We start from the raw sequence: 24,980 nt of genomic DNA, 5'->3' as shown, positions 1-24,980 counted from the left end.
ACGTCAGTGCGGCAGCAGCATCAGCGGCAGAATTTTCAGTGCATTATCGCGTCAAATGCGACAAATCTGTCTGTCTGGGGTAGCGGCGGCTTTTTAGCTTCTATAATTGTGCTGATAAGTCGCGCCTACAGCGACGTCTACGTTGCGCGCATGCGTGCGGTCCCAGATTTGAAAACGGTGGCGCCAAGCGTTTCGTGTTTAATAAGTTTAATTAAGTTTTTAAGTGCGCCACTAAAACGAAGCATACAACAACAACAAATGCAACAAATAAAACAGCGACCACGACAAACAACAAACTTAGCTAAGAAGGGGCTTAAAACGCTCATTGAAAAGTTCAAAAGCACACGCCGACTTGCCCGAAATTAGCTTTGTTTTTGAGTGTTTCATTCATAGAAAACCTGCGCATATATTTTGCATATATTTAACAGATATACTCGAATCTATAAAATAATTCACTGGCTGCACGACAGCACCAATTTTTGCGCAGCTGCTTTGACTAATTTCGAGCTTAGTTTTTAAAGTTTTTTGTGTCTTTGTCACATTAATTTGCGTTTCAGATTTCAAAGAAAAAAAAAACACACAATTAAATTATGGGCTTTGCAAGTTTTCACCCCAAGATATTAACAATAATGCCACATAGATTGTTTTTGTTTTATGCATAGGGCCCTAATTTGTTGGCTTGTGTTTGTTTGTGTTTTCTTGTCTTAGTCGGGCCGCGACTTAAACAGTGGCAAAAAGCGTCAAAATTCGTAGATTATGTGATAAAAATGCTAATCGCCTTCAAAATTGCATTTCTAATTTGTGCCTGTTTTATACACACATATATAAATATATGAATTTGATTAAATGTGTGTATGTGAATGCGTGTAGGTAGATATGTAGGGATCCGGTTTTCTTTCAAAAGCTGTTGATAATGATAATGAGGATAACGATGCTTTATTGAGAAGGTGTTGCCGTTCATATTTGGGATTTAATGTGCGCGCGTTTTGGCTTTTGTTCGCATGCGTCTGTTTATTATTGCTAATTATAATATATTTGATTTGGTATTTAAACTTAAAGCTATAAAAATGTTGAGATTTTGTTTTACGATCCAGATAACAATATAAGAAGGTTAATTAATATATGCCAAACACAAACTGGTTCGATTCTGATTAATTTCCAATCTATGCTTAAAATATTGTTATAAATATAGAAAGCATTTATCTGATTTCCATGATTGCTTATATTTCCAGTCCATAATTTGGTTTTGCAAATATTATAAATATAATTTTTAGTTCATTGCCTTCGTTTAATGCTTTACTTAAAATAAATACAATTCCCGAAAATGTCGGCTTTGATTAACCGCAACCCAGTCGGGGAAACAAGAATTTATAAAGACTTTTCAAACCGTATTATTTCGCACAGAAGCTTGTGTTGAAAATACTAAATTTTGCAGCTAACATTTTGCATTTTAGAACGTGCAGAACTACAAAACAAATTACAAACTTACAAATTTGGAATATCCAGCCAATGTTTTTAATAAATTCGATATCATTTTAAGGCTCTTACCGCCTGAGGTGGTAGCATTACAACCAGCGGCACTTGGCAGCACCCTTATCAAATTCATTGCGGTTGGCAGCACTGTCATACCATATGGTAGCTTTGGCCATTGTGGTCAATTGCTCGCCTGAAAGCGTGCAATAGAATATTTGTCCACTGCTGTGCCCAAAAGTAGGCAACAAATGTTTAAAGCAGAAATTTTCGCATTTCAAAGAAGCGATAAAAAATAAATGTGTCGATTTTGAATAAAATCATGTTTATTACAAAATGTATGACCTAAATTGCACATGCAACTCAAAAGGAATATTAAGTTGACAACTTGGCCAGTTCCTCGCGCAGCTCGGAGGCATCAATAGGCGCCCGTGGCAGTTGTGGCCCTGGAGCTCCTGCCTGAGATGCAGCCAAGAGACGAGCACAGCTCTTTTTGTGCATAAACCAATGCAAACGTTGGCATTCGCGATCGCAGTATTGGACGGCCTTGCATTTGGAACACTTTTTGTCAGGCTTCTCCTGGCCACAGCTGCTGCAGTAACTGCTCTCGTCCTGCAATACGAAGTTGAAGTTTATTAAATTCTACAAAACCTATTTCGTTGCTTACCACAAATCCACGCATGCCGTTGATGGCATTTCGCAGAACCTGCAACGCGGGCAGTGCATCCTTGGAGCCTAATTGCGTGGCTATTTGCCTAAAGATCGTGCATTCGCGGAAGGGAAATTCCCGTGCGCACTCGCGCACAGTGAACTCTACATAGTCCAGCTGACCGAGCTTGTTTTCCTTAAGCACCCGCTTAACAAACACTTCGATGAAATCATTCTTATTGGCTGCATCCCCTTCGCCAGCCTTATCCTTGTGCTGCGCCTTAAACTGTTCGTCACAGCGCATCAGTTCAGCCACAATCCAGCCGAAATAGTGGAATTTAAAGGCTAGCAGTTCATTAATATCGTGAGTCTTTTGCATCTCCTTTACGCACATCAGCGACAAAGCCCTACTCAGGCCAGGCAAATGCCTTAGTAGTCCCAAATTTTGAGCATTAAGTGCAATGCGTACTGGATGCAAGTTAATCTCAATGACAAATGTGTGGAAGGCTTTCAGTTGTGTAGGTGGTATGTACGGCTCCTTTTGTTGTCCATGCACTTGTGTGTAATACTCCAGGCTGGTCCGCGACACGTAATTGTTGATGGTCTCCACACAGGCATGATTGCCCACAAATGCCGCCATCTGGGAAGCCGTGCGTGAGACACTGTTTACACTATTGACATTAATGCCGGCGTCCAGCAGCAGGCGACACACTTGGGTGTTACCGGATAGCGCGGCGAAGTGCAGAGGCGTGTAATCTGCGCCATGCTGATTAAAGTTAATGTCGGCTCCCTGTATATAAGATTAAGTGTTAACGACTATTCGCTTTTGGGAAACTGGCCTGTAGCTATTTACCATGTCAAGAAGTATTTGAACAGCATCTTTGTTGCCCTTACAGCAGGCATGCTGGAGCGGCGTCATGCCATCGTTGTCCACAAAATTGACACCATTTTTTAGCTGCACCACCAGTTGTTTAAAGCTGCTCGTATCGTTTTTAGCTATGCGCTCAAACACCAGCTTCTGTATATCGTCCAGCTGTACCTTCTTTTTATCCTCCGTCATGCTGATGTGATTGGCGCTCTATTTACACAGTCGTTTAGTCAATAAATGCAAAAATTGTAAAATAGAAAATGCTCAGCGCGTGCCGCAGCGATGTGAGTGCAATGTTTTACAACACTTCAATCGGTCAGATACACATATCGATGTGTATCGATGCGCATTTGCCGGTGCAATGCTGAAAGAATAGCGCAAATGTTGTACGATACACATATCGATAATTTAGTATGTTTTTGTCTGTCGTTGAGTGTGGGTGCGCGTCGTTTACGACGGGTTTTGGTGCGTGTTTTTGTATATTCAAGTAAAAGATAAAATTGTGCAAAGAAATGATGATGGTGTAACAAAGTGCATTTATATGATTATTAATGATTCAGTACAAAAACCACAATATCTCCTTGATACGATTAAAACGCAGCGTGCAGGCGCAACACACACACATACTAACACGCGAGCGTGGTGCAAAAAGGTGATAAGCGCGCATTTTTCCTTGATGTTTTTTTGTTGCCTGTTTCGAGGAAACGGTGCTGGCAAAAATTCCAATGCTATGCTGGCCGTGCAGAAATTAAACGCACTGCCAACCGTAAAAAATAAAGTTGAATAATAATACCAATAAAATTGTATATTAAATGCAGATAAGCGCGCAAATAGCAGGAATAGGAATAAAATAGAGAAGTGACAGGCAGATAAGGCGTACAGATAAACAAAAGCAATGGCAAGGCAGGCGGCAACGGCGCCACCAACATCACACACACACACACACATTCGCAATATAAATAATGAAAGAGAACGTGTGTGTTTTTATTTTCGCAATTACAGAAAGGCGCTGCTTAATGTTTATACATGTGCTTGAAAACTTGTTTTTCCAACGAAAAGTGCGATAAATTTATGAAAATTGGCCTTGCATGTGATTGTTGTTGTTTTGCCAGCGATATTGTTTACAAATTTCGATAGGTTTTGGCATCACTTCCTGCACAGACACACATCAAACAACACACATGCATATATATATATATACATATACGCCCTAGCTACCCTGCCACCCCCCGCAAAGCCTTGCTGGAGTCCAACATTTTCTACAGTGCAGCAGCGACTTTTGTTGTTTTGTCGCATTTTCCACCCTGCTGCGCGTTTTGTTTTTCATTCAAAACATTTTCCTTTGTCATAGAGCCACACACACACACACATATGGCAGATGTGTGTGTGTGCGTTTGTGCCAACAAACAAGTTCCCAGCATCAATTGCTGATCCCTGGTCCCCCCTATCACATTTAGCTGCACAATTTATTAACCCTTGATGCGCCAACAGGTGCAACTTGTTAATTTGTGGCCAGCAGCTGTTAAACGTTTTTTTTCTCCACTCAACCCGCATTTCTTATTTTTCGACAGCTACAAATTGTATATTAAAAAAGTGCTTCATTACAACATATAAAACCAAAAAGTGCTAATTGGTAACAACAAAAACGGAGAGAAAAGGAAAATTATTTTGTTTAAATAAACTAAAAATAAATCATTTAACAAAATGGGCAAACTTCTGAGTCTGCTATCACGCGACGACTCAAATTGTTGCGCTGCAAAATCTTATGATGTTTTTCTGGACTTCGAGAATGCCGCGCCCACAGAAACAGAACGTGCTGTCTACGAGGAAGTGGAGCGCGTGCTGAAGGAATCGGAAGTGGTGCTCGAGGAGATACAAATTTACAAGGTAAGTGTTGCGACTTTTTTCCTCTTTTGTTATTGTTGTTGTTGCTGCTAATTCTGCAGCCCATCGTTTGCGCATCCATCATAGCCTTAGTTTTGGGAAAAACCAGCCGCTTTGACTCCTCAGACGCAACCGGTTCCAAGTGGCAGCCAAAGCTCTGCGAATCTTTTGTGGTTTTGTGTTTGCTCGGAACATCACATTCTTAGTAGCTATTGTTAAAGACTTATAAATTGAGCACAAATGGCCAAAACTAATTGGCCAGCTTTTCGTTTTGTGTGCTCTTTGGCTTACACCGGGAAACATTTTGCCAAATTCAAACACTTTAAATAATGTTGAACGCATATTAAAAAGAAATAATATGTTAATTTAAATCGCTTCACCGTCTCTAAGGCGAATCAAGAAACATTTTAAGAAGATAAAATTTTTACAATTTTTGGGTCGAATCAAATAATATTAGTTTTTTCAAGTGTAACTGAAAGGCACGTTTCGTTTGCTATTTTGTTTGCTCTCGACCTTTTCCTGCTTACCTTTGCGCATTTGTCTTCTAAGCGGCTTTAAGCAAATTTGAGATTGTAGTATGAAAATTTGCACACACCCAACAATTGGCGCGATCCAAATAAAGCACCGTTTAAATATTTAATGATCTTAACTGATAACTGACTGGCTGGCTGAGTGGACAGAAAGAAAGAAAGCTTTTACGAGTACAGCGACGACAAACAATAAAAAGAGCGCACAGCTCACTAAAATGTGAGAATAGGCGACAACAAATTGACCATTTAACCTTTGTCGTCGCAAAAATAATAATAATAATAATAATAATGAAGAGGAAAGCAAAACCAACTTGGATCGAGGCAATATCAGTTAGCGGCTCAGTCTCTCACTCGCTCGCTCTCTCACATGCCAGCTGACTCACGCATATGTCGCAGGCGAATTGCCCGCATGGTCGACTCTATATAATCAGAGGTTTGACGTCATAACTAACGAATTTCTTTTCCGATTGCTATTGACAAGCCAACTGGTTATCCAAGCTTAAGTCTCTGTTATTAGTCAGCACTAGTCCCACACGTTTTGTAATGTTTATAAATTTAGTTAATGTTTAGCTTAGTAGTATCGAGCAAGATTATGAAACAGATCACAGTTTCTGAGTGTTTCTATAAGGGTCTGTTTTGCGAAATGGAAATAGGTTTCAAGAATGCTGATATTAGGGCCTACATAATAAAAATTATACAATTTATATTTGTATATATAAATGTTTTATAGAACTTTAAGACTCTCAACCGCTGCCCTGTAATTTGGGGATTAGGTTTCTTTATATTGATCAGGGGGAATTCGATCTGTAAATGGGGTAAAATGGCGATGAAAATTTGTATGGAAAATTGACTTTATTTGGTTTTAGATGTCAAACATTCTACAATTTGTTAACACATTTTATGAAAATAAAATGACATATATAAGAAACTATTGGATGATGTATTTCCTTCAATTGGCCAGACTTGCGGGTGATGATGGAAAACATATCCTGAACAGCAAATAAACGTGAGGCCTTAAGTTTGCTCGTACTTAACTTCATATAAGAAGTCTAATTGCGGATAGAAATGACTTCAATTACTTAGTAAGGTAACCGGAAGTGCGAAATTATTCGCTAAATTTATCTAAATAGCGCGACTATTTTGTTTGTATTTTTTTAAATGATCAATCATTTTGAAGTTTACTTATTTCACCGATACTGTGCAATGTTTTGAAGAACACTTAAATCCTAATATTATTTTACAATTAAAAAAAATATATATTTTTTGAACAACTCATTTCAAAGCATAACAAAAATGTTGGCTTAATGTGTAAACTTCTTCACCTGAGTGCTAATCATCTTATGCTCAGTTACTATGGTGCTGTTTTCGAATGAATGCAGTTATTAGTATATTGACGAAGGCACTGCTCCAGCTTGCTCAAACCCTTTCGAACCACCCTATGATCCCGGACACTCCTCTTACACGCCATTGGCAGAAAAAGAAGGATATAAAAGATAAGAAAATATGCGTAGACAGATTGCACAATTTTCCTACACTAATTGCTATTGTGGCTTTATTTTAACTTGATTAAAAAGTTTGGCTGGCGCCAGCCAACCTTTGTCAAAGAGTCAAGACTTAGCATAGGTTCGATTCCTGACGCATGTGTGTCTGCATGTCTACCTCAATATTTACGTTTATTCTCGTTGGGGGGTTGGAATTGACAGGCAAAGCCAAATTATTAATTGGCAGGCAAGCAAACAAACAAACAGATATACCTATGTATGTACATATATGTATGTTTAGGGCGGCGGCGTTAATCAACGCAAATGAACTGGAAAATGTATACCAGTGAGCTCATTTCCTTTGTCTGACCCAGTCAGTGAGGTAAAAAGCGCATAACAAAGGCGACCTCGTAGCCATTTAACCCTTTAAAAGCTAGCGAATATACCAGCCAGATTCAAATGAATGACCCCACTACCTCCCCCAACCCCCTGCTTCCTTAACGCTAGTCAAACAACCACTGACCAAACCATCTACTTAAAATTCGCTTAATGTTCGAGTTTGCGAATATACGAGTATACATTTGTAAGTGTGTGTGTGTGTGTGTGTTTATTTTCATTGCAATTTTTAGTGGCGCGGTTTTTGGTCTTGCTGCTCTGTGGGTGGGTGGGTGTTTGAGTGGTTGGGTGGTTTGGCTGCTTAACAAACTGGTTGTGAGCCGTGGCACAGAAAACTTTTGGCCTGATGCCAAAAAGCGAGAAAAAATTGAAACTTCGCGTTCTGCGCTTTGCTTTTGATTTGTTTTCTTCTTTTTTCCCCATTTGCTGTTGTTGTTATTGTTGTTTTGTGCCTGCTCTATAAATAGAGTGAAAACTGTGCGGCGTTGTTGTTGTTGGTAGCCATAGTTGTGATTTCATATTTCCAGTTTCATGTCGACGGCAGCTTAAAAAGAGTGCGCGAGAGAGCCTACAAACAATTTTAAGCCTAATGCTAAAATTTATGATATCTGTACGTACTTTAAGTTTGTCCACACATTATAGTTTATACATCGTTTGCTATATCCTATAATCGTGTATCAATGAAATAAGTTATCAGCATGAATGAGTTTTGAAAAATGTATGTATGTCTGTCTGTACGCCTGTATATATGAAGCTATTGTAAGTAGAGTCTTTAAACTGGTTATATTGGTTCTTCTAGTCCATACACATATTAAGTTTGTTTTAATTTTTAACTGCTTCTCAACTTCATAAATAATTCTAACAATCCAGGTTTTATGAACGTTAATTGGGGATCATGGAAATAATGTGATTGTGGTATAAATGTCATAGATTACTACCGATTTATATGGCTATCTTAATCCAAATCAATTCTTCAACATCCAAACATTTGTGGCAATGTCAATTACGATTCGGTTCAGATTTTCTAAATATGACTTAAGAAAACTATTGATTATTAATCAAATAATACCTGTAATGAAAATCTTTTCCATATGTTTGCATAGATATTTTGGATCAACTACACATTTGAGAGTCTCCTTTTAAGTCTCAGAACTAACATTGTTTTGTTTACTATTTCGACAAGTTTTCTGTAGCGCTTATGTGTTTATTCGTTTTACGTATGTTTAATGTGTAAAATGTTAACAAGCTTGTTGTTTATCATGTTGTTTTTGTTATCATTATCATTATTGCAACTGATTTATAAGGCTGTATTGTCAAAGCACTAGACAGCCAAACAAGCCAACTAAATCAACAAATTCGCCTTTTGTGTGCAACACAAACAATATCAACAACATGAACTAACCACTAACAACAATAGCAATAACAACAAAACTCAGTCACTGAGTTAGTCAGTCAGTCAACAATAAACTGTGTTCAACAAAAGGCCCAACACAAGCAGAGAAGACTCATGAAACCACTGTGTGTGTGTGTGTGTGTGTGTGTGTGTGTGGCGCTACAAAATACCACAAAATAATAATAACAACAACTAAGTGCGCACCACACACGCTACATACAATAATAATAACAACAAAAGCAATAACTGTAATATATACACATTTAGGCACATGAACATATGTACTCTTCGTACTTGTGTATGTGTGTCAGTATGCACGCCTTTGAGATAAAAAACAGCACAGATGTGTGTCACCAAAAAAAAAAAAAAAAAGAATCATAACCTATGTACTACTTGAAATTGAAATAGAAATATCTATAGTATACACATGTGCAACAATTTACCGACATTGTAAAAAGATGTTTGTGAGATATCGCAGAAATAATAATTTAAAGATGGTTTGGAAAGCTGTAATTATAAAGTCATTTTAACAATCTGAGATTCTAAGATTATATCCTGCGGCTCACATACTTGCCCTACAATGGGTTTATTTGAAACTATAGAGCTTTATTGGTTATTTCTATCATCTTTTAAGGAATGAAAACAAGTTTCTTTAATTAAACTTTGTTTGAAATTAATTCATAATGTATTCAATGTGGGCTCTTCCCAATGCTGTTTGAATGAATAATTATATAGATTTACGTGTATACTTTTTATGAGCAATCCGTCAAACAAACGTATTTCTAATGCATCCTTTCAGAAGTTTAAAGAAACGTATGATCACAATAACTGACTATATTTAGAAAAAATTAGTTATTTACAAATTCCTCTGTATCTCTAACTAAAGAAACTGTTGAAAACTAATGGGGAATCTTCGAACAGAACATGTGTACGAAAACCCTAAACTAACCTATTGAAATTTTGAAATAATACAATCCGGCCTGTTCCGAAATTCGTATTTTAGTGGCAAATTTTTGAAATGACCAAAACATTATACTTCTTTGTAAAAAGAATATGTAAACTTTGTTGTTTCCCATAAAGAAATGAGCCTGTATAAGTATTATTATATATGATTACAGAATTTGAAAATTTAAACTATGTGTTTGTTTATATGGCACAGTGTTCGATTCTATTACATTTATGTTCATAGATTCTAATCAAACAGGAATTATATTGCACAATAAATATATACCAAATAGTTCAAATCTAGAAATCTTATCTATTATTATGATTTTTTTTTTTGTACATTGAGCGAAAAATGCAATAAATATTTGCGCGCTGATTGTGTAGTTAACCAACAATGCGGTTTTAACTAAAACAAAGGCACACTAGCTCAGTAATACATAGTACATATGTTACAGATGTATGTGAAATGAAAACCATATTTTTGCATATGCCGAACAGATGATAATACACATTCGTAACCCAAGACCCGCAACCTTGACTGCAAAAGCGAACAAAACAGCCACAGAGCTATAGTGTAATCGTTGTATTTTTTTTTTTTAATGGGCAATACGGTTTTGTTGTCTGTTGTTGTTGTTTGTAAATGTGTGAAGTACATCAGCATGTGTATTGTGTGTGTGTATGTATGAGTGTAGCTATGAAGTGCTTTTAAATGTGACATAATGTTTGCTGAACAAGTTTCCCGTATATAAACTGAGTCATTAAGTATTTGCAGACAGTGAAGAGCTTGACCCTGCGGAGGCTCAAAAGCAAAAGAACTAAAACTACTAATTGTAAGCTATGTTTTGAAATTTATATATGCATGTATATGTTTTAAATAACTATACATTCTTTATACATATTTAAATGCTAATAGTTTGGGTTTTATTACTTACTTAACACAAAGCGCTTATTCTTTTGGTTTTATTTCTAATTATAATGAGAAATCTTCAATATTGTCTCGTGATCTGAGGCAATTACTTATTTAGAGTACATATTAACTCAACTGCATAACAAATAAAATGGTGCCAGGCAGCAGGAACATCTTCAGAACATCTTTCCACAACAATTTACAAAAATTATATAATCTTCAGTTGAATAAGAATTTAGGTAATACACCAAACCACAGCCACATGTCACTTACTACTAGATTACTTTATTGATTTTAATAATAAATGGAAATTGGCTTTGACCGATAACATACTTCAACTTAAATATTAGTACTTAAAGTGTCAGATTAAATTAGTAAACATATATATTCTTTGGAAAAGTGAACCAACCAGCTCACATGAAGGGTTAAAAAATGTTAACTTTTGAAATTAGAATAGTCGAATTTAAATGAAGACTCAAAACAAAGCGAGCTGAATTTAGTAATAAATAATAAAAACAAAGTACAGCTGATTGTGTTTCAAATTAATGTTAATATTTTCAAACCACAACAACACGATTATTCTGTAGAGTGTGAACTGAAATTAAAAGTGTGAATACTTGTAGCTGTCCAAGTTCTGTATGTTAATAAAACGGATGTTTTTTTTTTTTACTTGCTAACCAATTTTTACGTCCGACATTGATACTCGAAGCTTAAAAGCCATCTGGAGAGTCATTTAAAGAGTATTAACTTGTGTTTTATACCGACAATTAGCTCTTTAAGTTGTGTAGTTTGATGTCAAGCCGACAGTTTCCATAACAAGTCCCCCCACACAGTATTCAAATAAATGTTTCCCCATAAATAATGAGCCCTAGCCCTAACTAGTTGTCAACAGTCGACCCATTTCGGAGGCGAGCGCTCCACATATAAAGTAAATTAACTTCATGCAGACAAACATAGGCATGTTTTCATAAATACACTTAAATATTTAATGCCAGCTGCGACAATAGGCATTACAATAATAACAAAATGAACAGTCATTAGACCAGAGACCCTGTTGCTGCATAGTTCCCCCTCATCAACCTCATCCCCACCCAACCACGCGCCAACAGTTCCATCAACGAATACGAACAGGAATACAGAATGTTGAACGATGTGCGCGAATGCAAAAAAAAAAGGGGAATCGACAAATAAAATAAAGAGTCGCGCTGGCGCACTTCCGGCCATGAAACACGTTGGTCAGCTTGGCCAGTCAGTCACTCAGTCGGTCATGCAGTCATTCAGGCAGTCAATATAATTGTCATGTGAGGGCGCGCTTATTATGATTGTAGGTGCAGCTGTGTGAGTGCGAGTGTGATTGCGTGCTCGTCGTCAACCATTTTGTATTATAAAATTGGTTTTTGTAGGCCGATTTATGGCACTTACATACGATTATACAGTTGCCGCCCGAATCCATTCAGTTAACAGAACTTTTTATGGTTTGAAATGAACAATTTGTAACAAATAAACAATAAGTATATCGAGTCCTAAAAACGAGGCAAAAAATGTCAGCAACTAATGTTCTTTAATCTAAAACAAAATTAAAATTAATTAAAAACGGTAAAAAATAATATCAGCAAATAATGTCTAATAATGACAAATAATGTTAGTTGATTTTTTATTAAAAATCCATAAAAATGGCCAAGCGAATTACTCAAAAAAAAAATTATTATATTCCTATTTTTTGAGTAATCACTGTATCCATATTAGAAGAGCAAAGAGAGGGAGAATATATACTATATGTATTGGCATATACGAGTATAGTATGTAGGTGTGTATATGCAGCCCTTTTCCTTTGCTTTTGTGCCCATGTTTTAACGCTCTCTTGCCAGAAATGGTCATCCATTGACGATGTGACAATTCAATTTCCGCATTTTCAATTTCAATTACTTACTGTTACATAGAAAAAGCGTTGCTTTGCTGTCTGACCCATCGAACTTAACCACGTAGATAGCAAATAAATTTTTACACACACATATGTATTATTATACAATTATATCATCATAGTTATAGCTAATAGAGGAATAAGGAGAAAAGTTGTGTTTTTGGCACAATTCTGAAGAGCTACACCACTAATCTCTTTAACAATCTATTATTGTCTTTCAAAACACAATAAAAAACTACAACTTTGGGAATAAATTAAAAAACGCTTTTGTTTTCAAGTTATACAAAATTAGTCAAAGAAAATGCATATAGTGGAAAAATGGAAGCTGCTTTCTACATGTACTAAGTTTTTTTAAAAATCTGTTGATACTTTTTTAATGAGTTCTAAAACTCCCTGAATAATCTACAAATGCACAAGCGTTGTAATATGGAGAAGATCTTTCAATTCAAAGAACTCGTGTTAAATAAATGATAACATCTCTGTTGACTGCTTGAAAAGGGTATCTGAAAATCTAAAGAAAATATACGTTAGAGAAGTGTAATATCTGATTAATATTTAACTGGACCGAAAATATAGAAATATTTTATTATTATTTATTATTTTATATTATAGAAAATTGTTACTTTATCTTAAAAGAATATAATAACACTTATTTTTATTTGTGAAAACTCATCTATTTTTGACCTTAGACCGGCATTTCAGACCTTTGCAATTTCAAGACAGCAAGGTCTTATAAAAATACTTCTATCTCAAGTATCGAGGTACGATATTTCTCTTCTGATTTGTCATCATTTATTGACTACGCATTTCACTTTCAATGATATATATATATATATATATTTTTTTTTTGCTAATCGTTAATTATGAAATTTAATGGCTTTTTCGGAATGATTGTTTACAGTGTCTGCATATCTTGTTTATTTTTGTAGTTTCTACGTCATTTGCATGAATCTAAAACAAATTCAAGATGGAGGCAAAGCGAAATCGAAATTAACGCACAATTAAAAGTAAACAAGTGGATTTGTATATATCTTACAATCATTCATTGAGGCCAAACGTTGTCCGATCCTATTTTTATTGCCATATATTCGTACATACAGGGTGTGCTTAAAGAATAGGAAATACTTTCCTTAAGCCATCTCTTGCGATTAGAACAACGAATGAATGATTTAGAAAAATTGTTGGACGAAGGCTGGAACAGTGCCTAGAAGGTGGGACATCAGATGCAGAAAATGCAAGGAACCAGAAACGATCCAAAAGCTAGAACAGCTTTTTTAACACTGTCTAGCACTCGTATTATATAGACATTCCGCACTGAACGAGGCGCGCAAATTATCTCGCGGCGCATAATAGGAGTTTTCACAACTCAATCGTTCTCTACTATAAACTGATTATCCCAAAAAAAAAAAAACAAACGACAAACTTGAAGCTACATATGTGGGCTGTTTTAATGTAGCTGTTGTAATTATTTCGTTTAAAACTTGGTAGAAATGTGTTTTGACTAAACTAAACTCTTTATTAATATCATTGATACTATAGAGACTATACTATTGATAGTAACATCGATTTTATATGCATTTCTTATATACATATAACTAAGTCATGGGTTCTCACGTGCCCTTTTCCCTTAACACAGTGCGTCAAACTACAAAATGTGAATTAATTTTGAAGCACACCTCGCTTGTGTGAGTACATCTACTTACATATGTATGTCTGTACATGTTGTATACAAACACTTAGTGTGACGCCCACGCACCCCGAAACACCCACTTGAGTGCCTAGCACTCGAAGTTGTTGTTGCCCCTGTTGCTCATTATGTTTGCTGACAGGTGGCAATTGAAATGGAAACGAAAATTTTGCATAAAATTGCAAATGCTGCTGCGGTTTAACACCCGCCGGGGATGTTCGCGCTGCGTGCTACTTATCGAGTGCACCCACACTAGCCCCAACGTGTTTATTTGCTGTTGTTGTTGGTTCTTTGATTAATGTGGCACTGAGCACGCATGCCAAAGGCTTTTGGCTTTGTTAACCGAATTTAAGCAATTTGACTCAATTGAGCTGAGACTGGTTGGGGGATATGTGTGTTTGCGATTTTGTCACAACTCACTCTAAAGGTTAAACGCAATTATCGTGCATTGTCCGTCTGCTGCAAGACTCAAACCATTTGGATTTCAACTGAGCGTGTCATTTGTCATTGTCTAGGGCAGGATAAGCTTGCGTCTGGTCGTCTTTGCTGTTTTTTTTATCGCACTCAAGTGGCCTCAAGTCATTGGACGCCATTTCTATCACTTCACACTTGAGACAAATGCCGTCTGGACTTTTGTTTGCTCAGCACCTGAACTTGTTGTAGAATAAATGCCTTGGCTACCAATAGTTAGAAGGCACGCTTAAGAATGCCAATGGCTAGTTTAATGGCCAGTTGCCAGCCGGTTCAGTTGCTTGTCGTCTTTTATGGACTTTTAAGCCGCTTAGAAATGAGTGCGACACACACGGAGTGGGAAGGAGCCGACATCAAATCCCTACTCACTGGCATGTTTTCTCGTTGTAGCCTGTATAATATACGAGTATATGTAATGCATTGGAAAACAAAACAAATGGCAAACCCTTGTTATTCCTTTCTAGGTATTAATTATCGATTGACTTACTGCCTGCACGCTCGTCTGCGTCAATGAATGTGCCAGTTTCGGTTTTTGCTGAAGTGTTAGCTTTTAAATAGTATTTTTAAATGTGGAGCTTCATTACTAATTTGTCTCTACACTATTTACTTGTTATTTATTTAAACACTTGAATCTTCATAGCTGACAGAGTTTGAAACAAATTTTCAAGATTTGATTTTGATTTGAAATTATTTTATTGTAAATATTTCTAACATCATAAAGTATTAAAGTCAGAGAAGCTTTGAAAGATTGAGAATTATATATATTTTCCAGTTGTTTTACATGCCAATGGATGGCAAATGACCAAATCTATACATTCAAAAATTTTCCAAAATAATTGCATCGACACAAATGCAAATAACTTTTTTCGTCCAATTCATTGCAAAGCTGTTGTAAATTATCTCCTGCGATCGTCTACACAGTGTTTTTTTTTCCTTTCATAAATATAAACATACTCTTTGCGACGTCTAAATAACGCGGCGTATACGTAATGCGTGTTTATGGCCAAATGTTGCCATGCCTCATACGAGTACAGAGCCAGCCATAAATGCGCGTCTGTAATTTGCACAATATAAATATTTCTTTATTTTTTTTATAGATTTTTACTGTGCTGTTGTTATTGTTGTGGAGGAGACTGTGCTCGCAGCAATGTTTTTAAAATATTTGAAATGACGCAGCGGCAGGTCAGGAATTTTGGTGTGTGTGTCGTCGACGTCAATTAAAATGCCGTACGAATTTCTTTTACTTTGTATGTAACCCAATTTCGAGTGACGGCAACTGCATGTGCTTTCCAACACTGTCTCAAGCAGTCGATGATGGGGTGGGTGGCATGAGACGGAGCTCTGTGTGCAGTTAATTGTGATTTATTTTGCTTAATTGAAAGCAAAAGTAACGTAACTATTATTAAAAAACAAACAAACAAGCAAACACCCCCACACACACATACACACACACACACACACACACACAAACTCTGCTGTTTGTACATTTGTCCGTTTGCACTTCTATGGAATCGCAAATGTTGCTTGCACAACTCCCACGCGCAGCAGAATAAGAACTGAGGTTGGGGCATAACGTCACTTTTGACAGTGATATGGAGATAACAGATAGGAGGAGGCGTATAGATAATTAAATGCAATCAATAAGCTTTTTATATTTGCGTCAATGTATGGAACCCCCAGCAGTGCATGCAGTTTGAATTCTCGATGTGATCCTAAAAGACACACAAATGGTGAACCAACAATTTTTTGGAAATCTTCTAAATATTAAATGCATGTTAAATATTTTTGACGAATTTTCTGCACAAATAAAGTGGAATGTTGTCTATGTTTTCTAACCTAAGAGAAGCTCCTTTTTAACTATTTTGTTTTACTTATATTTTTACACGGCCTTTTTTTAACACGATATTGATATAACACGGATTGAAAATTAAAAATTGCATATATATTTCTTTAGAGATAAGAAATCATCATCTATTTTTGCATATGATCAATGTTATTTTTTTACACGGTTGTTTCTGGTACCAATCTACCGTGTAAAAACAGAACTAGGTGTATACTGCTTATACTGCTGGTCATACATACATTATATTCGAAAATTTCGTTAATCTACATAGCTCTTATACATAAATTCCGATTTTAATTTGAAGCGTATTCCACAAAAGAGTTATGTAGTTTATTTAAATGTTTCCCAATTTTCCTGATAGCAAAATATTTTTATGTGCCCATCTCTAGCCTGGATACATTATAATTCGATAATAAAGCAAAAAGAAAGAGAGAGGACGATAAATACACTCACTTTTCTGGCCAATCTATCACTTGCTGCCTCGCCGAATGCCCGCCTGACATTGATAATTGACATGTGCATGGATTATCTTATCTTTATGGTGCATGGCTTGTTGTTTCTGGTTTTGTAGCTTTTCCTTTTGTGGCTAATGGCAAATTATGACACTCGTGATGTGTGCGTCAGAGTGTGGAGCCCAACCAGCTGGGCACAGCTTGGTCGTAAGCCTAAGCCTATAAATATACATACATGTGTATTGTGCGTGTATGCGTACATTGTGGGCCTTGAAAAACTTAAGCCATGGCCTTCTCCATTATAAATAGTCGCATGTTAACATAATTTACGCTTCATTTGCGGTTTATTTACATACGAGCATTTAGCTTAAATTAGTGCAGGCATGACTGGGACTTGAATTCCTTTGTTCTACAAGTGAACCATTGTGCCATCGCGTATGTCCAATCAGTCAGCGCTCCCGTCTGCGACGTCCGCCACCGCTTCTGTGCCACAATTTATGGGACTGGGCATATATGATTCACAATGGAGCGCTGCTCTCAGCTGTGGTTAATATTGTTATTATGCGTATATATTTTAAGCACAGTAAGTGTTCATACTTATAAATAACAATGTATGTACGGGTACATGAAAATGTTCCAAAAACTAATAGTGACTTGTTTTGGTTTTTTCATTGGTAACACTGAGTAATGGTTGTTTTGAAATAGAATTTTTGTTCGTTTATTAAAATCTTATGTTCTTAATAGACCCTTACTTCTTGTTGCAGAAAATACCTAGAATAAAAGTACTCTATTTTCTAATCATTCCTGATGAAATTAAATTCATTTTACTAAGTAGTTTCATTACATATTAAATTTTTAATTACTATTAAAATAATTTCCAAAAATCCCTTGCACGATCTAAACTTTAACTTATAGAAGTCCGTTTTTACTAAGTAGTTTCATTGCATTCTAGAATTTTAATTACTAATAAAATCGATCTAAAGTTTAACTTATAGAAGTTTGACTGTTTGTTGTATTTGTTTTGTTGCTCAACGCTTATGCTTAATTATAACAAGTGCGCACTTCATTGCCTTAATAAGGCGACATTCTATATACAGATTATTTTCTCGTGAAAATTGTCAGCGTTCACTTTTCCCTGGCAGTGGCATGTTACGAGATAGCCTATTAATAAAGCCTTACATCACCTGCAGATTGACTTGGCTAATGATGCGGTGGCATTCTTGTGCAAATCTCTATTGTAAATTACCCTTTTTCTCATAACACGCCACAACAAAAGCGCCGAATGACGGGTTAAATATCGTAGATGCCGCAGAAACCAGTCAATGATCAGTGTGTGAGTCACAAAGCTTCACGAACACGAATATATATCGTATACGAACATATACATATGCAGTCTATACTCACTGTGTCAGCAATTCTACAACAAGAAACAATAACAGGCATGGTTAGGTTTTGCAATAACTTGGTGTTCTTTGTTGTTGTTGCTGTTTTTGTTCTTGATATCAAGAAACGCCTACTCGTATTCAATGGGACCCGGTCGTCATGTTTGTGTTCTCCACTAGCTGACCATTGAATAATTAATTCAGAAGCCTAAGCTGGGAACGCATAAGCGGAAGAATTGTAAAAATGAGCTACAAATTGTTATGAAATACTTTTGATAATGAAGAAAATAAAGCCTCAGTGGCTGGCTCAGTCCAACACACTGTGGACTAGATTGAGCGAATTTTTATTGAAATTAAAAATTTCTCACAAAATTAAATAAAAAACGTTGCTATTTATATAAAGGTATTCTTTGGTTTAGGAAGTTCTAAGCGTGGTCTCTTGTGTTTAGATATTTTGAGCTTAAGTTTTTTAATTCTATTAAAGCTGCGGGCGAGACAAAAATTCCAGTCTTTTTGACACATCCACAAAATTAAACAACATGTTTACATTTCACTTTCAGGGATGATTTGTTTTTGATAGTTTAATAGTGGTGTTACATTAAACCTATCATACATTAAATAATAATACTTTATATTGCATCAATATTTCACATATTTTAAATAATTCGAACACTTTTGTGAAGTGGTACATTTTCTGTGAAACTCCAATTGGCAATTAGGCACAGCTCTAGCTGCACTTTAAGCCAAGTTTAAGATTTTCTTGTATTTAAAAGTATATGAGACTTACCAATTAAGTCTCATATACTTTTAAATACAAGAAAATCTTAAACTTGGCTTAAAGTGCAGCTAGAGCTGTGCCTAATTGTTGTTTGAAATGCATTGCAAACTGATTACAACTGATTACTTTAATATATTCTTTGGTGCATTTATTGTGATATAATTTGAAATACATAAGCATTGCTTCATTACAACTGGAAAATAATTTGTGATCAAATTTACTGTCCACCCTATCCCATAGTCCAGTGCTCCATGGTGGGTTCATTATGGGAAACTAGTGAGCACTGCTTTTGCAACTTTGTTGTTGATTCTCTCTACAGCCCTAAAAATACCCCTCACGGTCGCCGGCGACTTACTGTCTGTGTGCTTGTTGAGTTCGTCGTCATCGTCAGACAGCTGAGTTGTCAGTTTTTTCAGGCGTCAGTGAGTCTCCTTTGGGCTTTACAACCATCCCATGTTTGCTATTGTTGCCTATTTTCCTCACTCACATTTCACTTTTTGTTCATTTTACAACGCCCTTTGGCTTTTCGCTGTTTCTCTTATTAAAAATGAACGATGAGAAATTAACAGTCATCGCGGCTACACAGAATTTTTAATATTATGCATCTCACAGACTGCATGGGTATACTCGTATTGATTTTGTGATAGTGTAAGGATCAATGCTTTCAAAAGAGAAATTAATCCTAACCCTCTTATCTAGTAAACAAAAAAACCATTTTCAGAAAATGAATCCTATTTGCATCTTGATCAATTTTGTTACAATAAATTAAATCTTTTGCTAATAATACATATCCATAGTTGAGTATCTGAGAAACTAGTGTGAGCGAAACTTACGCTATCTTTGGAATCTACGCCATAATTTATCTTATCTTATACTTGAACAACAGAAATTAATTTAAAAATCATGTATTTCATTAATATTTTCATTAAAAAATGTTCAAAAATATTATATGACCGAAAAGATATAAATTTCAATAGTTACGCATATATTCGTATAGCATTTGATTATTATATTTTATGTATATACGTTTATATTCAGAGTATATAACAGTCCAGTGCGTTTTTTGTTATTTCAACGAAATTATTCTTCATTTTTTGTAAGTGTGCTTTGCTTTTATTTTTTTCACAATTATGTTTCAGTGTTTTTCTTGGAATTAATTTGCATTGATTTGTCGTCATATCGTCTGATTCTTTTTTTTTGCATATTGCTGTATTTGATTCATTCATTCATTTTACAATATTTAACGTGACTTGAATGCCAAGTTCATTTTTTATTTGTTGATTTTTAGGCTTGGTGAGTGCACACAGCTGACTGTTGATAAACATTTTGAGGGATTTTTGCATATTGATACTCTTATTTGATAAATTGCTGTGGCAGCTGAAACTTTAAGTTCTCAAGTGTCAAGAGCAGTTACGTTTTAACAACTCCATACAATTGAAATAAAACCAGCAGCAGAACTCTGTCGGCCCTTCTCCTGTCAGCATAATAGGAAACATAAGCTAAGCTGCCAGCTGCATTTCCCATGGGCACATTTTGTGGTCGCAAAAGTTGAAATTTTGCGGCAATAACAACTGTGCTGCCCCAACATCATGTATGTTTGTAGTAGAAGTGCACAAGCACAAAAGAATGTGCAACTTTTGTGTGGCATTTATGAGAGGCATTTCATGCATGCGTCTCCGCCATGACAACAACGAGTATTTACTCACCACCCACGCCTTCCTGTTGCTTGCTTGCTTGTTTAAACACTTTTTTTTATTTATTTCTTTAGCGTCACACGCTCGCATTGTGGGCAAAGGTCCTATGCGGTTGCAATCTCCTGATTAGGCAAACGCCGGCGCTTAATAAACATGTGCAACAAAAAACGATATCATAAGTACAGTGGATCTCGCTTAAGCTAGCTAGAAATGTAAACAATAAAAGTTATTGAAATTAATTGATCGGTAATATTGACTAGAAACAAAGTGAACGTTTTGAGTCGGTCCCACCTTTTGCTCTCCATGGTTTTAAATGTGAACCCAATTCATATTTGTCATCGTACTTTTCTTGAAAATCTACCAAAAACGGTAGGGCGTCCTTCCTCTTGTTTTTCTTCCCATTTATCTTGCCTAGATGGAGACTTGATGACATTTTGCACGTACATTTTACGGTTGTTTTTCTGATTATAAGCATTTCCGAGGAATATATTTTTTCTACATATTCGTAATTTTAATGATTTTTTGTTCGTATTTAGATTTATTTGTTATTCTTTATTAGGTCAGAGGTTCTCTGTAAAAGATATTTGATGTCTTATTTTGTAGTAGCAAAATAAATTGATTTTTAGGAGCTCCGACCCGTGGTAGGTCAACCTTCAGTAAAAAATTGCTTTCGTATGTCGATCCCTACTAATTCGAAGGCTTGGCCTTGGGACTACCGGAATTAAATCCATATAAATGATCAAATGGGATCATCGGTATCCTCGTTATATGAGCTAGTTGATGGGCCGTTGATAATAGTTTGTACACTTAAATTGTCCTGCAATTCCTTAATAAGCAGCCTCGTCCCATTGCACATGCTTGGAAGGCTTTAATTTCCAGTCCAGAAGGGTTTACTGAATTTAAATATCTTCAATATTAATAACGCTGTCGATCGATTTGTAATCTTTTATTTGAATAATATTGCCTTAATATTTAAAGTGACAATGTTTCGAGGATTATTATGAACTAACAGCATGCTATTCAGGAGTTTTTTAAGGTAATTTTTTTACACCTTTGGTTACATTATTGGCGTTTTAGTATGGATTCCATTCTTTTTTGCAAATATAATATAGCCCATGTTAACCGTAGATAGTGTAGCTTCCCAACAGTAAAAGAATCCATTAAATCGGTCCAGTAAGTTCGGAGCCTTTTCAATTCAAACAAACAAACAATCAAATCTTCCCGCTTTATAATATTAGTATAGATGTATGTCTAATGCAATGAAATTCGAAAAAGGGAATTTAGGCAGCAAAGTAATTTGTAATTGAAATATTTCACATGGCATAGATCATTTGCATCAAATAGGATTTTTTGTTGTAGTCGCCAAATTAAATACGTCCCTTAACTATTGGTAGCTTAAGCTCTACTACAACCATTTCAGTATGCAATACTCTATTATTAATTTTGCTCTTAAGCAATTGCCACTGTGCTTAGTGTGGGTCGCGTTACATTACATTAACATTACATTACATTAACATTACATTACATTAACTGTGGGGTCATTCGCCTCTCTTTCTCTCTCCCTCTCTTGGTCTGTCTGCCTGCACTCATTAACTAACACTGCACAGCAATTGCTGTTGCCATCGATAACAATCAGGCAGACAAATGACAAGCGAAAGTGTTGTCGTTGTCGCCTTGTAGGCTGCATTTCCGCGTTGTAATTTAATTTACAATTAACAACACCACGAGCACCGACACTTCTTGCAAAATCTGCCGCAATTTGCACACAGGGAGAGCAAGAGAATTGAGCGAGATTCGCAGACTCGCTTGTCGGTTAATTAACTATGCATGCTGTTTCTATGTATAAGTATGTACATGCTTATATACATACATACAAGTACATACATTGTAAGTGGTCGGCTGCTGGTCTATGAATAAATGAAACGCTGACTGATTGCGCTTTTATGTGGCCAAGCCGCATTGATGTTGATGAAGGGAAGGGGGTGGGGAGGGGAAGGTGGAGTGGCAGCATTTGGCGCATTAAGTGTTAATTAAAAACTAGAAACAGTTATAATATGAAACGGTTTTTCTCTTCCATTTGCCGCTTTACTCGTACATGCACCATAAAAGTCATACAAGTTCAAGTTTGTTGTTGCTAAGACATTGAGTGTGGGTGAAAACTTCTCTGAAAAACCGTTTAGACACACAAGCATACATACACGTACATACTTACATTATAGCACGTGCCTTTAGAGGGGAGTTGTAGGCGGCGAGAGCAGCAAACAGACAAGGCATCAGCAGAGAGCGAACACATAAAAGTTGTTTTTTATGCGATGCTCCGTCTCTGCAATGATGCAGAAACGCGATGAATCAACAAATGTTGCCAGATGATGCACGGAAGCGGTAGCCGCAGTGGTGGAGAGGGTGGCAGCTTCCTGTGACAAAAAGCAAGTTGTGAGCATCCTCCACCTACGCGAGAATGCCAAGCGTGCTTTGTTTCTGACATGCACATGGCCCGCGATGCGAGATAAATGCATGAAAAATATGCATGCACGAGTCAGCAAATGAAAAGGTCTGCAGTCCAAGCTCGACACATTGGAATAGATCACTAAAATTGTTATGAAATATCAAAACTCAACTCCAACCGTCCACAGAGAAGCGAACGGTCAGGAAATAAAATGAATTTTCTGAAATAATTGCATTGTTGTGCTTAAGAACTTCTCTAGAATTATAATTTTTTTTCAATTTAAAATTTGTATAAGTTTTTGGGCATTTACTTATATTATTAAAAATGAATTTTATCAGAGTACAGCCGTACAGCTATACCGCTATATCCCTACTCTCATATGCCCTGTTTCCATCTTCTCTGCCACAACAAAAACAAAGCTTTTGGATATTAGGTACAGATTTCAATAAAACTTTATAATATGGAACACTCAAAGTTTTTGGTACTAAGAGTAATTTTTCTACCGATCTGTTCTATAGCAGCTACTTACATATATAAAAAAGAGGGATGCATGGTAAAGGATACCCTCGAAATTCAATATTAATTTTGTATCCATCATAAATATTTTTTATTTTTTGCACGTTTTGTGAGGCGTCTTGCATGATTAAGAAATGTGAGATGGGATCAGTAATTTTGAATACTGTAGAAGTCTTATTTTGATAAATTCTTTTGGATGAATGAACCCAAGAAGGTGTATTTTATTGCCTTTTGCGGATTTGTTTGTTCCACAGTAAACTGAGTTGGCATTCGCCAAGCTTCAGCAGGCAACGACACTTGGCCATGTGTTGTAAAAAGTTAAACATCTAAACACATTGCAATTGAGTCTTGCCGCCTGCAGGCGCACAATCTCGGCCAGCAATCTAGCTCTTTGAAATGCCTGTGCTTGGGCCTGGCCTGGCCTGCCTTGGCGCGCCCACACCCTGCCGCCCCCGTTTCCGTTTCGTTGTGATGCAGTGCTTCATGATAAGAGTCCTTAGAGAGTCGCTGGCGTAAACAAGACAATGCAGTGTATGTGCAACCTAACGACAAAGACGATGGAGCTGTGGACGCAATGGAGGTGGGGATGGGAAGTTGGGGATGGCGGAGGTGGAAATAACTTGTAAATGTTTGTTTGTTTGTTTTCCTTCTCTTTATGTATTTATGCAGCTTCAAGTGCAACGACAGACCATATAAAGCTAGAAAAGCAGCAACAACAACAACAACAACAGCCGCAACAACATCTGTCTTGCTGGCCAAGGACATGATTTGACTTACAGACAGGTGTAAATGATGTACAAAAAATGCCAGCACAAAACAGTCGGACAAAATGCAAACAAAACAATGTTGAAGGCATTTGATTTAGCTGCAGACAGTTGCATTTTCATTATGATAAAGCACAAAGTTGTCTGAGTGTGTTATGGAGTGTGTGTCCGTGTGTTCTGGATTGTTTATATGCGCAGCAATTTAATTATAAACACACAACACGTGCAGGAGAGCGCTGAAAAAAGGCAAAAAGGTGTGCAAACCAAAAATAAACCAAACATACAAACTTGACCGAAAAAATGCCTAGACGTTCAGCACTATGTGTGTGCCTGTGCGTATGTGTGTGTGTGTGTGTGTGCGAAGCACTGAGGCGTGCCTAACTTGCATGCCAGATTGGTTGGTAGCCGAGTCGACCTATAAATAATCCTTAAATTCATGCTAATACCTATCAGCTTAATGTGTAACTTGGCTAATGTGTGTCATGGGGCAGTCCAAAATTCGAC

The 24,980-nt window shown here is 36.4% G+C and overlaps 2 protein-coding genes across 2 annotated transcripts in view; one reads left to right on the top strand and one right to left on the bottom strand.

Moving 5' to 3' along the window:
* Positions 1 to 1,778: 1,778 nt before the first annotated feature.
* LOC115622830 (ankyrin repeat and MYND domain-containing protein 2) lies at positions 1,779 to 3,262 on the bottom strand. The gene is made up of 3 exons (XM_030516908.1): positions 2,972 to 3,262; positions 2,138 to 2,908; positions 1,779 to 2,082 (listed from the first exon to the last, which is right to left on the bottom strand). The coding sequence occupies exons 1-3, from the start codon at positions 3,176 to 3,178 to the stop codon at positions 1,846 to 1,848; spliced, it is 1,215 nt and encodes a 404-aa protein (XP_030372768.1). The 5' UTR covers positions 3,179 to 3,262; the 3' UTR covers positions 1,779 to 1,845.
* A 211-nt stretch (positions 3,263 to 3,473) lies between these two features.
* The window catches only part of LOC115622560 (protein FAM49B), a 31,280-nt gene continuing 9,773 nt past the window's right edge, over positions 3,474 to 24,980 (top strand). Inside the window, exons 1-2 of the mRNA XM_030516531.1 lie at positions 3,474 to 3,638; positions 4,558 to 4,873. Of these exons, the coding sequence (XP_030372391.1) occupies positions 4,691 to 4,873 (183 nt within the window). The 5' untranslated portion in view covers positions 3,474 to 3,638; positions 4,558 to 4,690. The remainder of the gene's footprint in view (positions 3,639 to 4,557; positions 4,874 to 24,980) is intronic.

This window comes from Scaptodrosophila lebanonensis, unplaced genomic scaffold (genome assembly GCF_003285725.1).
Source record: "Scaptodrosophila lebanonensis strain 11010-0011.00,11010-0021.00 unplaced genomic scaffold, SlebRS2 tig00000043-arrow-pilon, whole genome shotgun sequence".
Classification (NCBI taxonomy): domain Eukaryota; kingdom Metazoa; phylum Arthropoda; class Insecta; order Diptera; family Drosophilidae; genus Scaptodrosophila; species Scaptodrosophila lebanonensis.
This window is presented reverse-complemented; position numbering and strand designations above follow the sequence as displayed.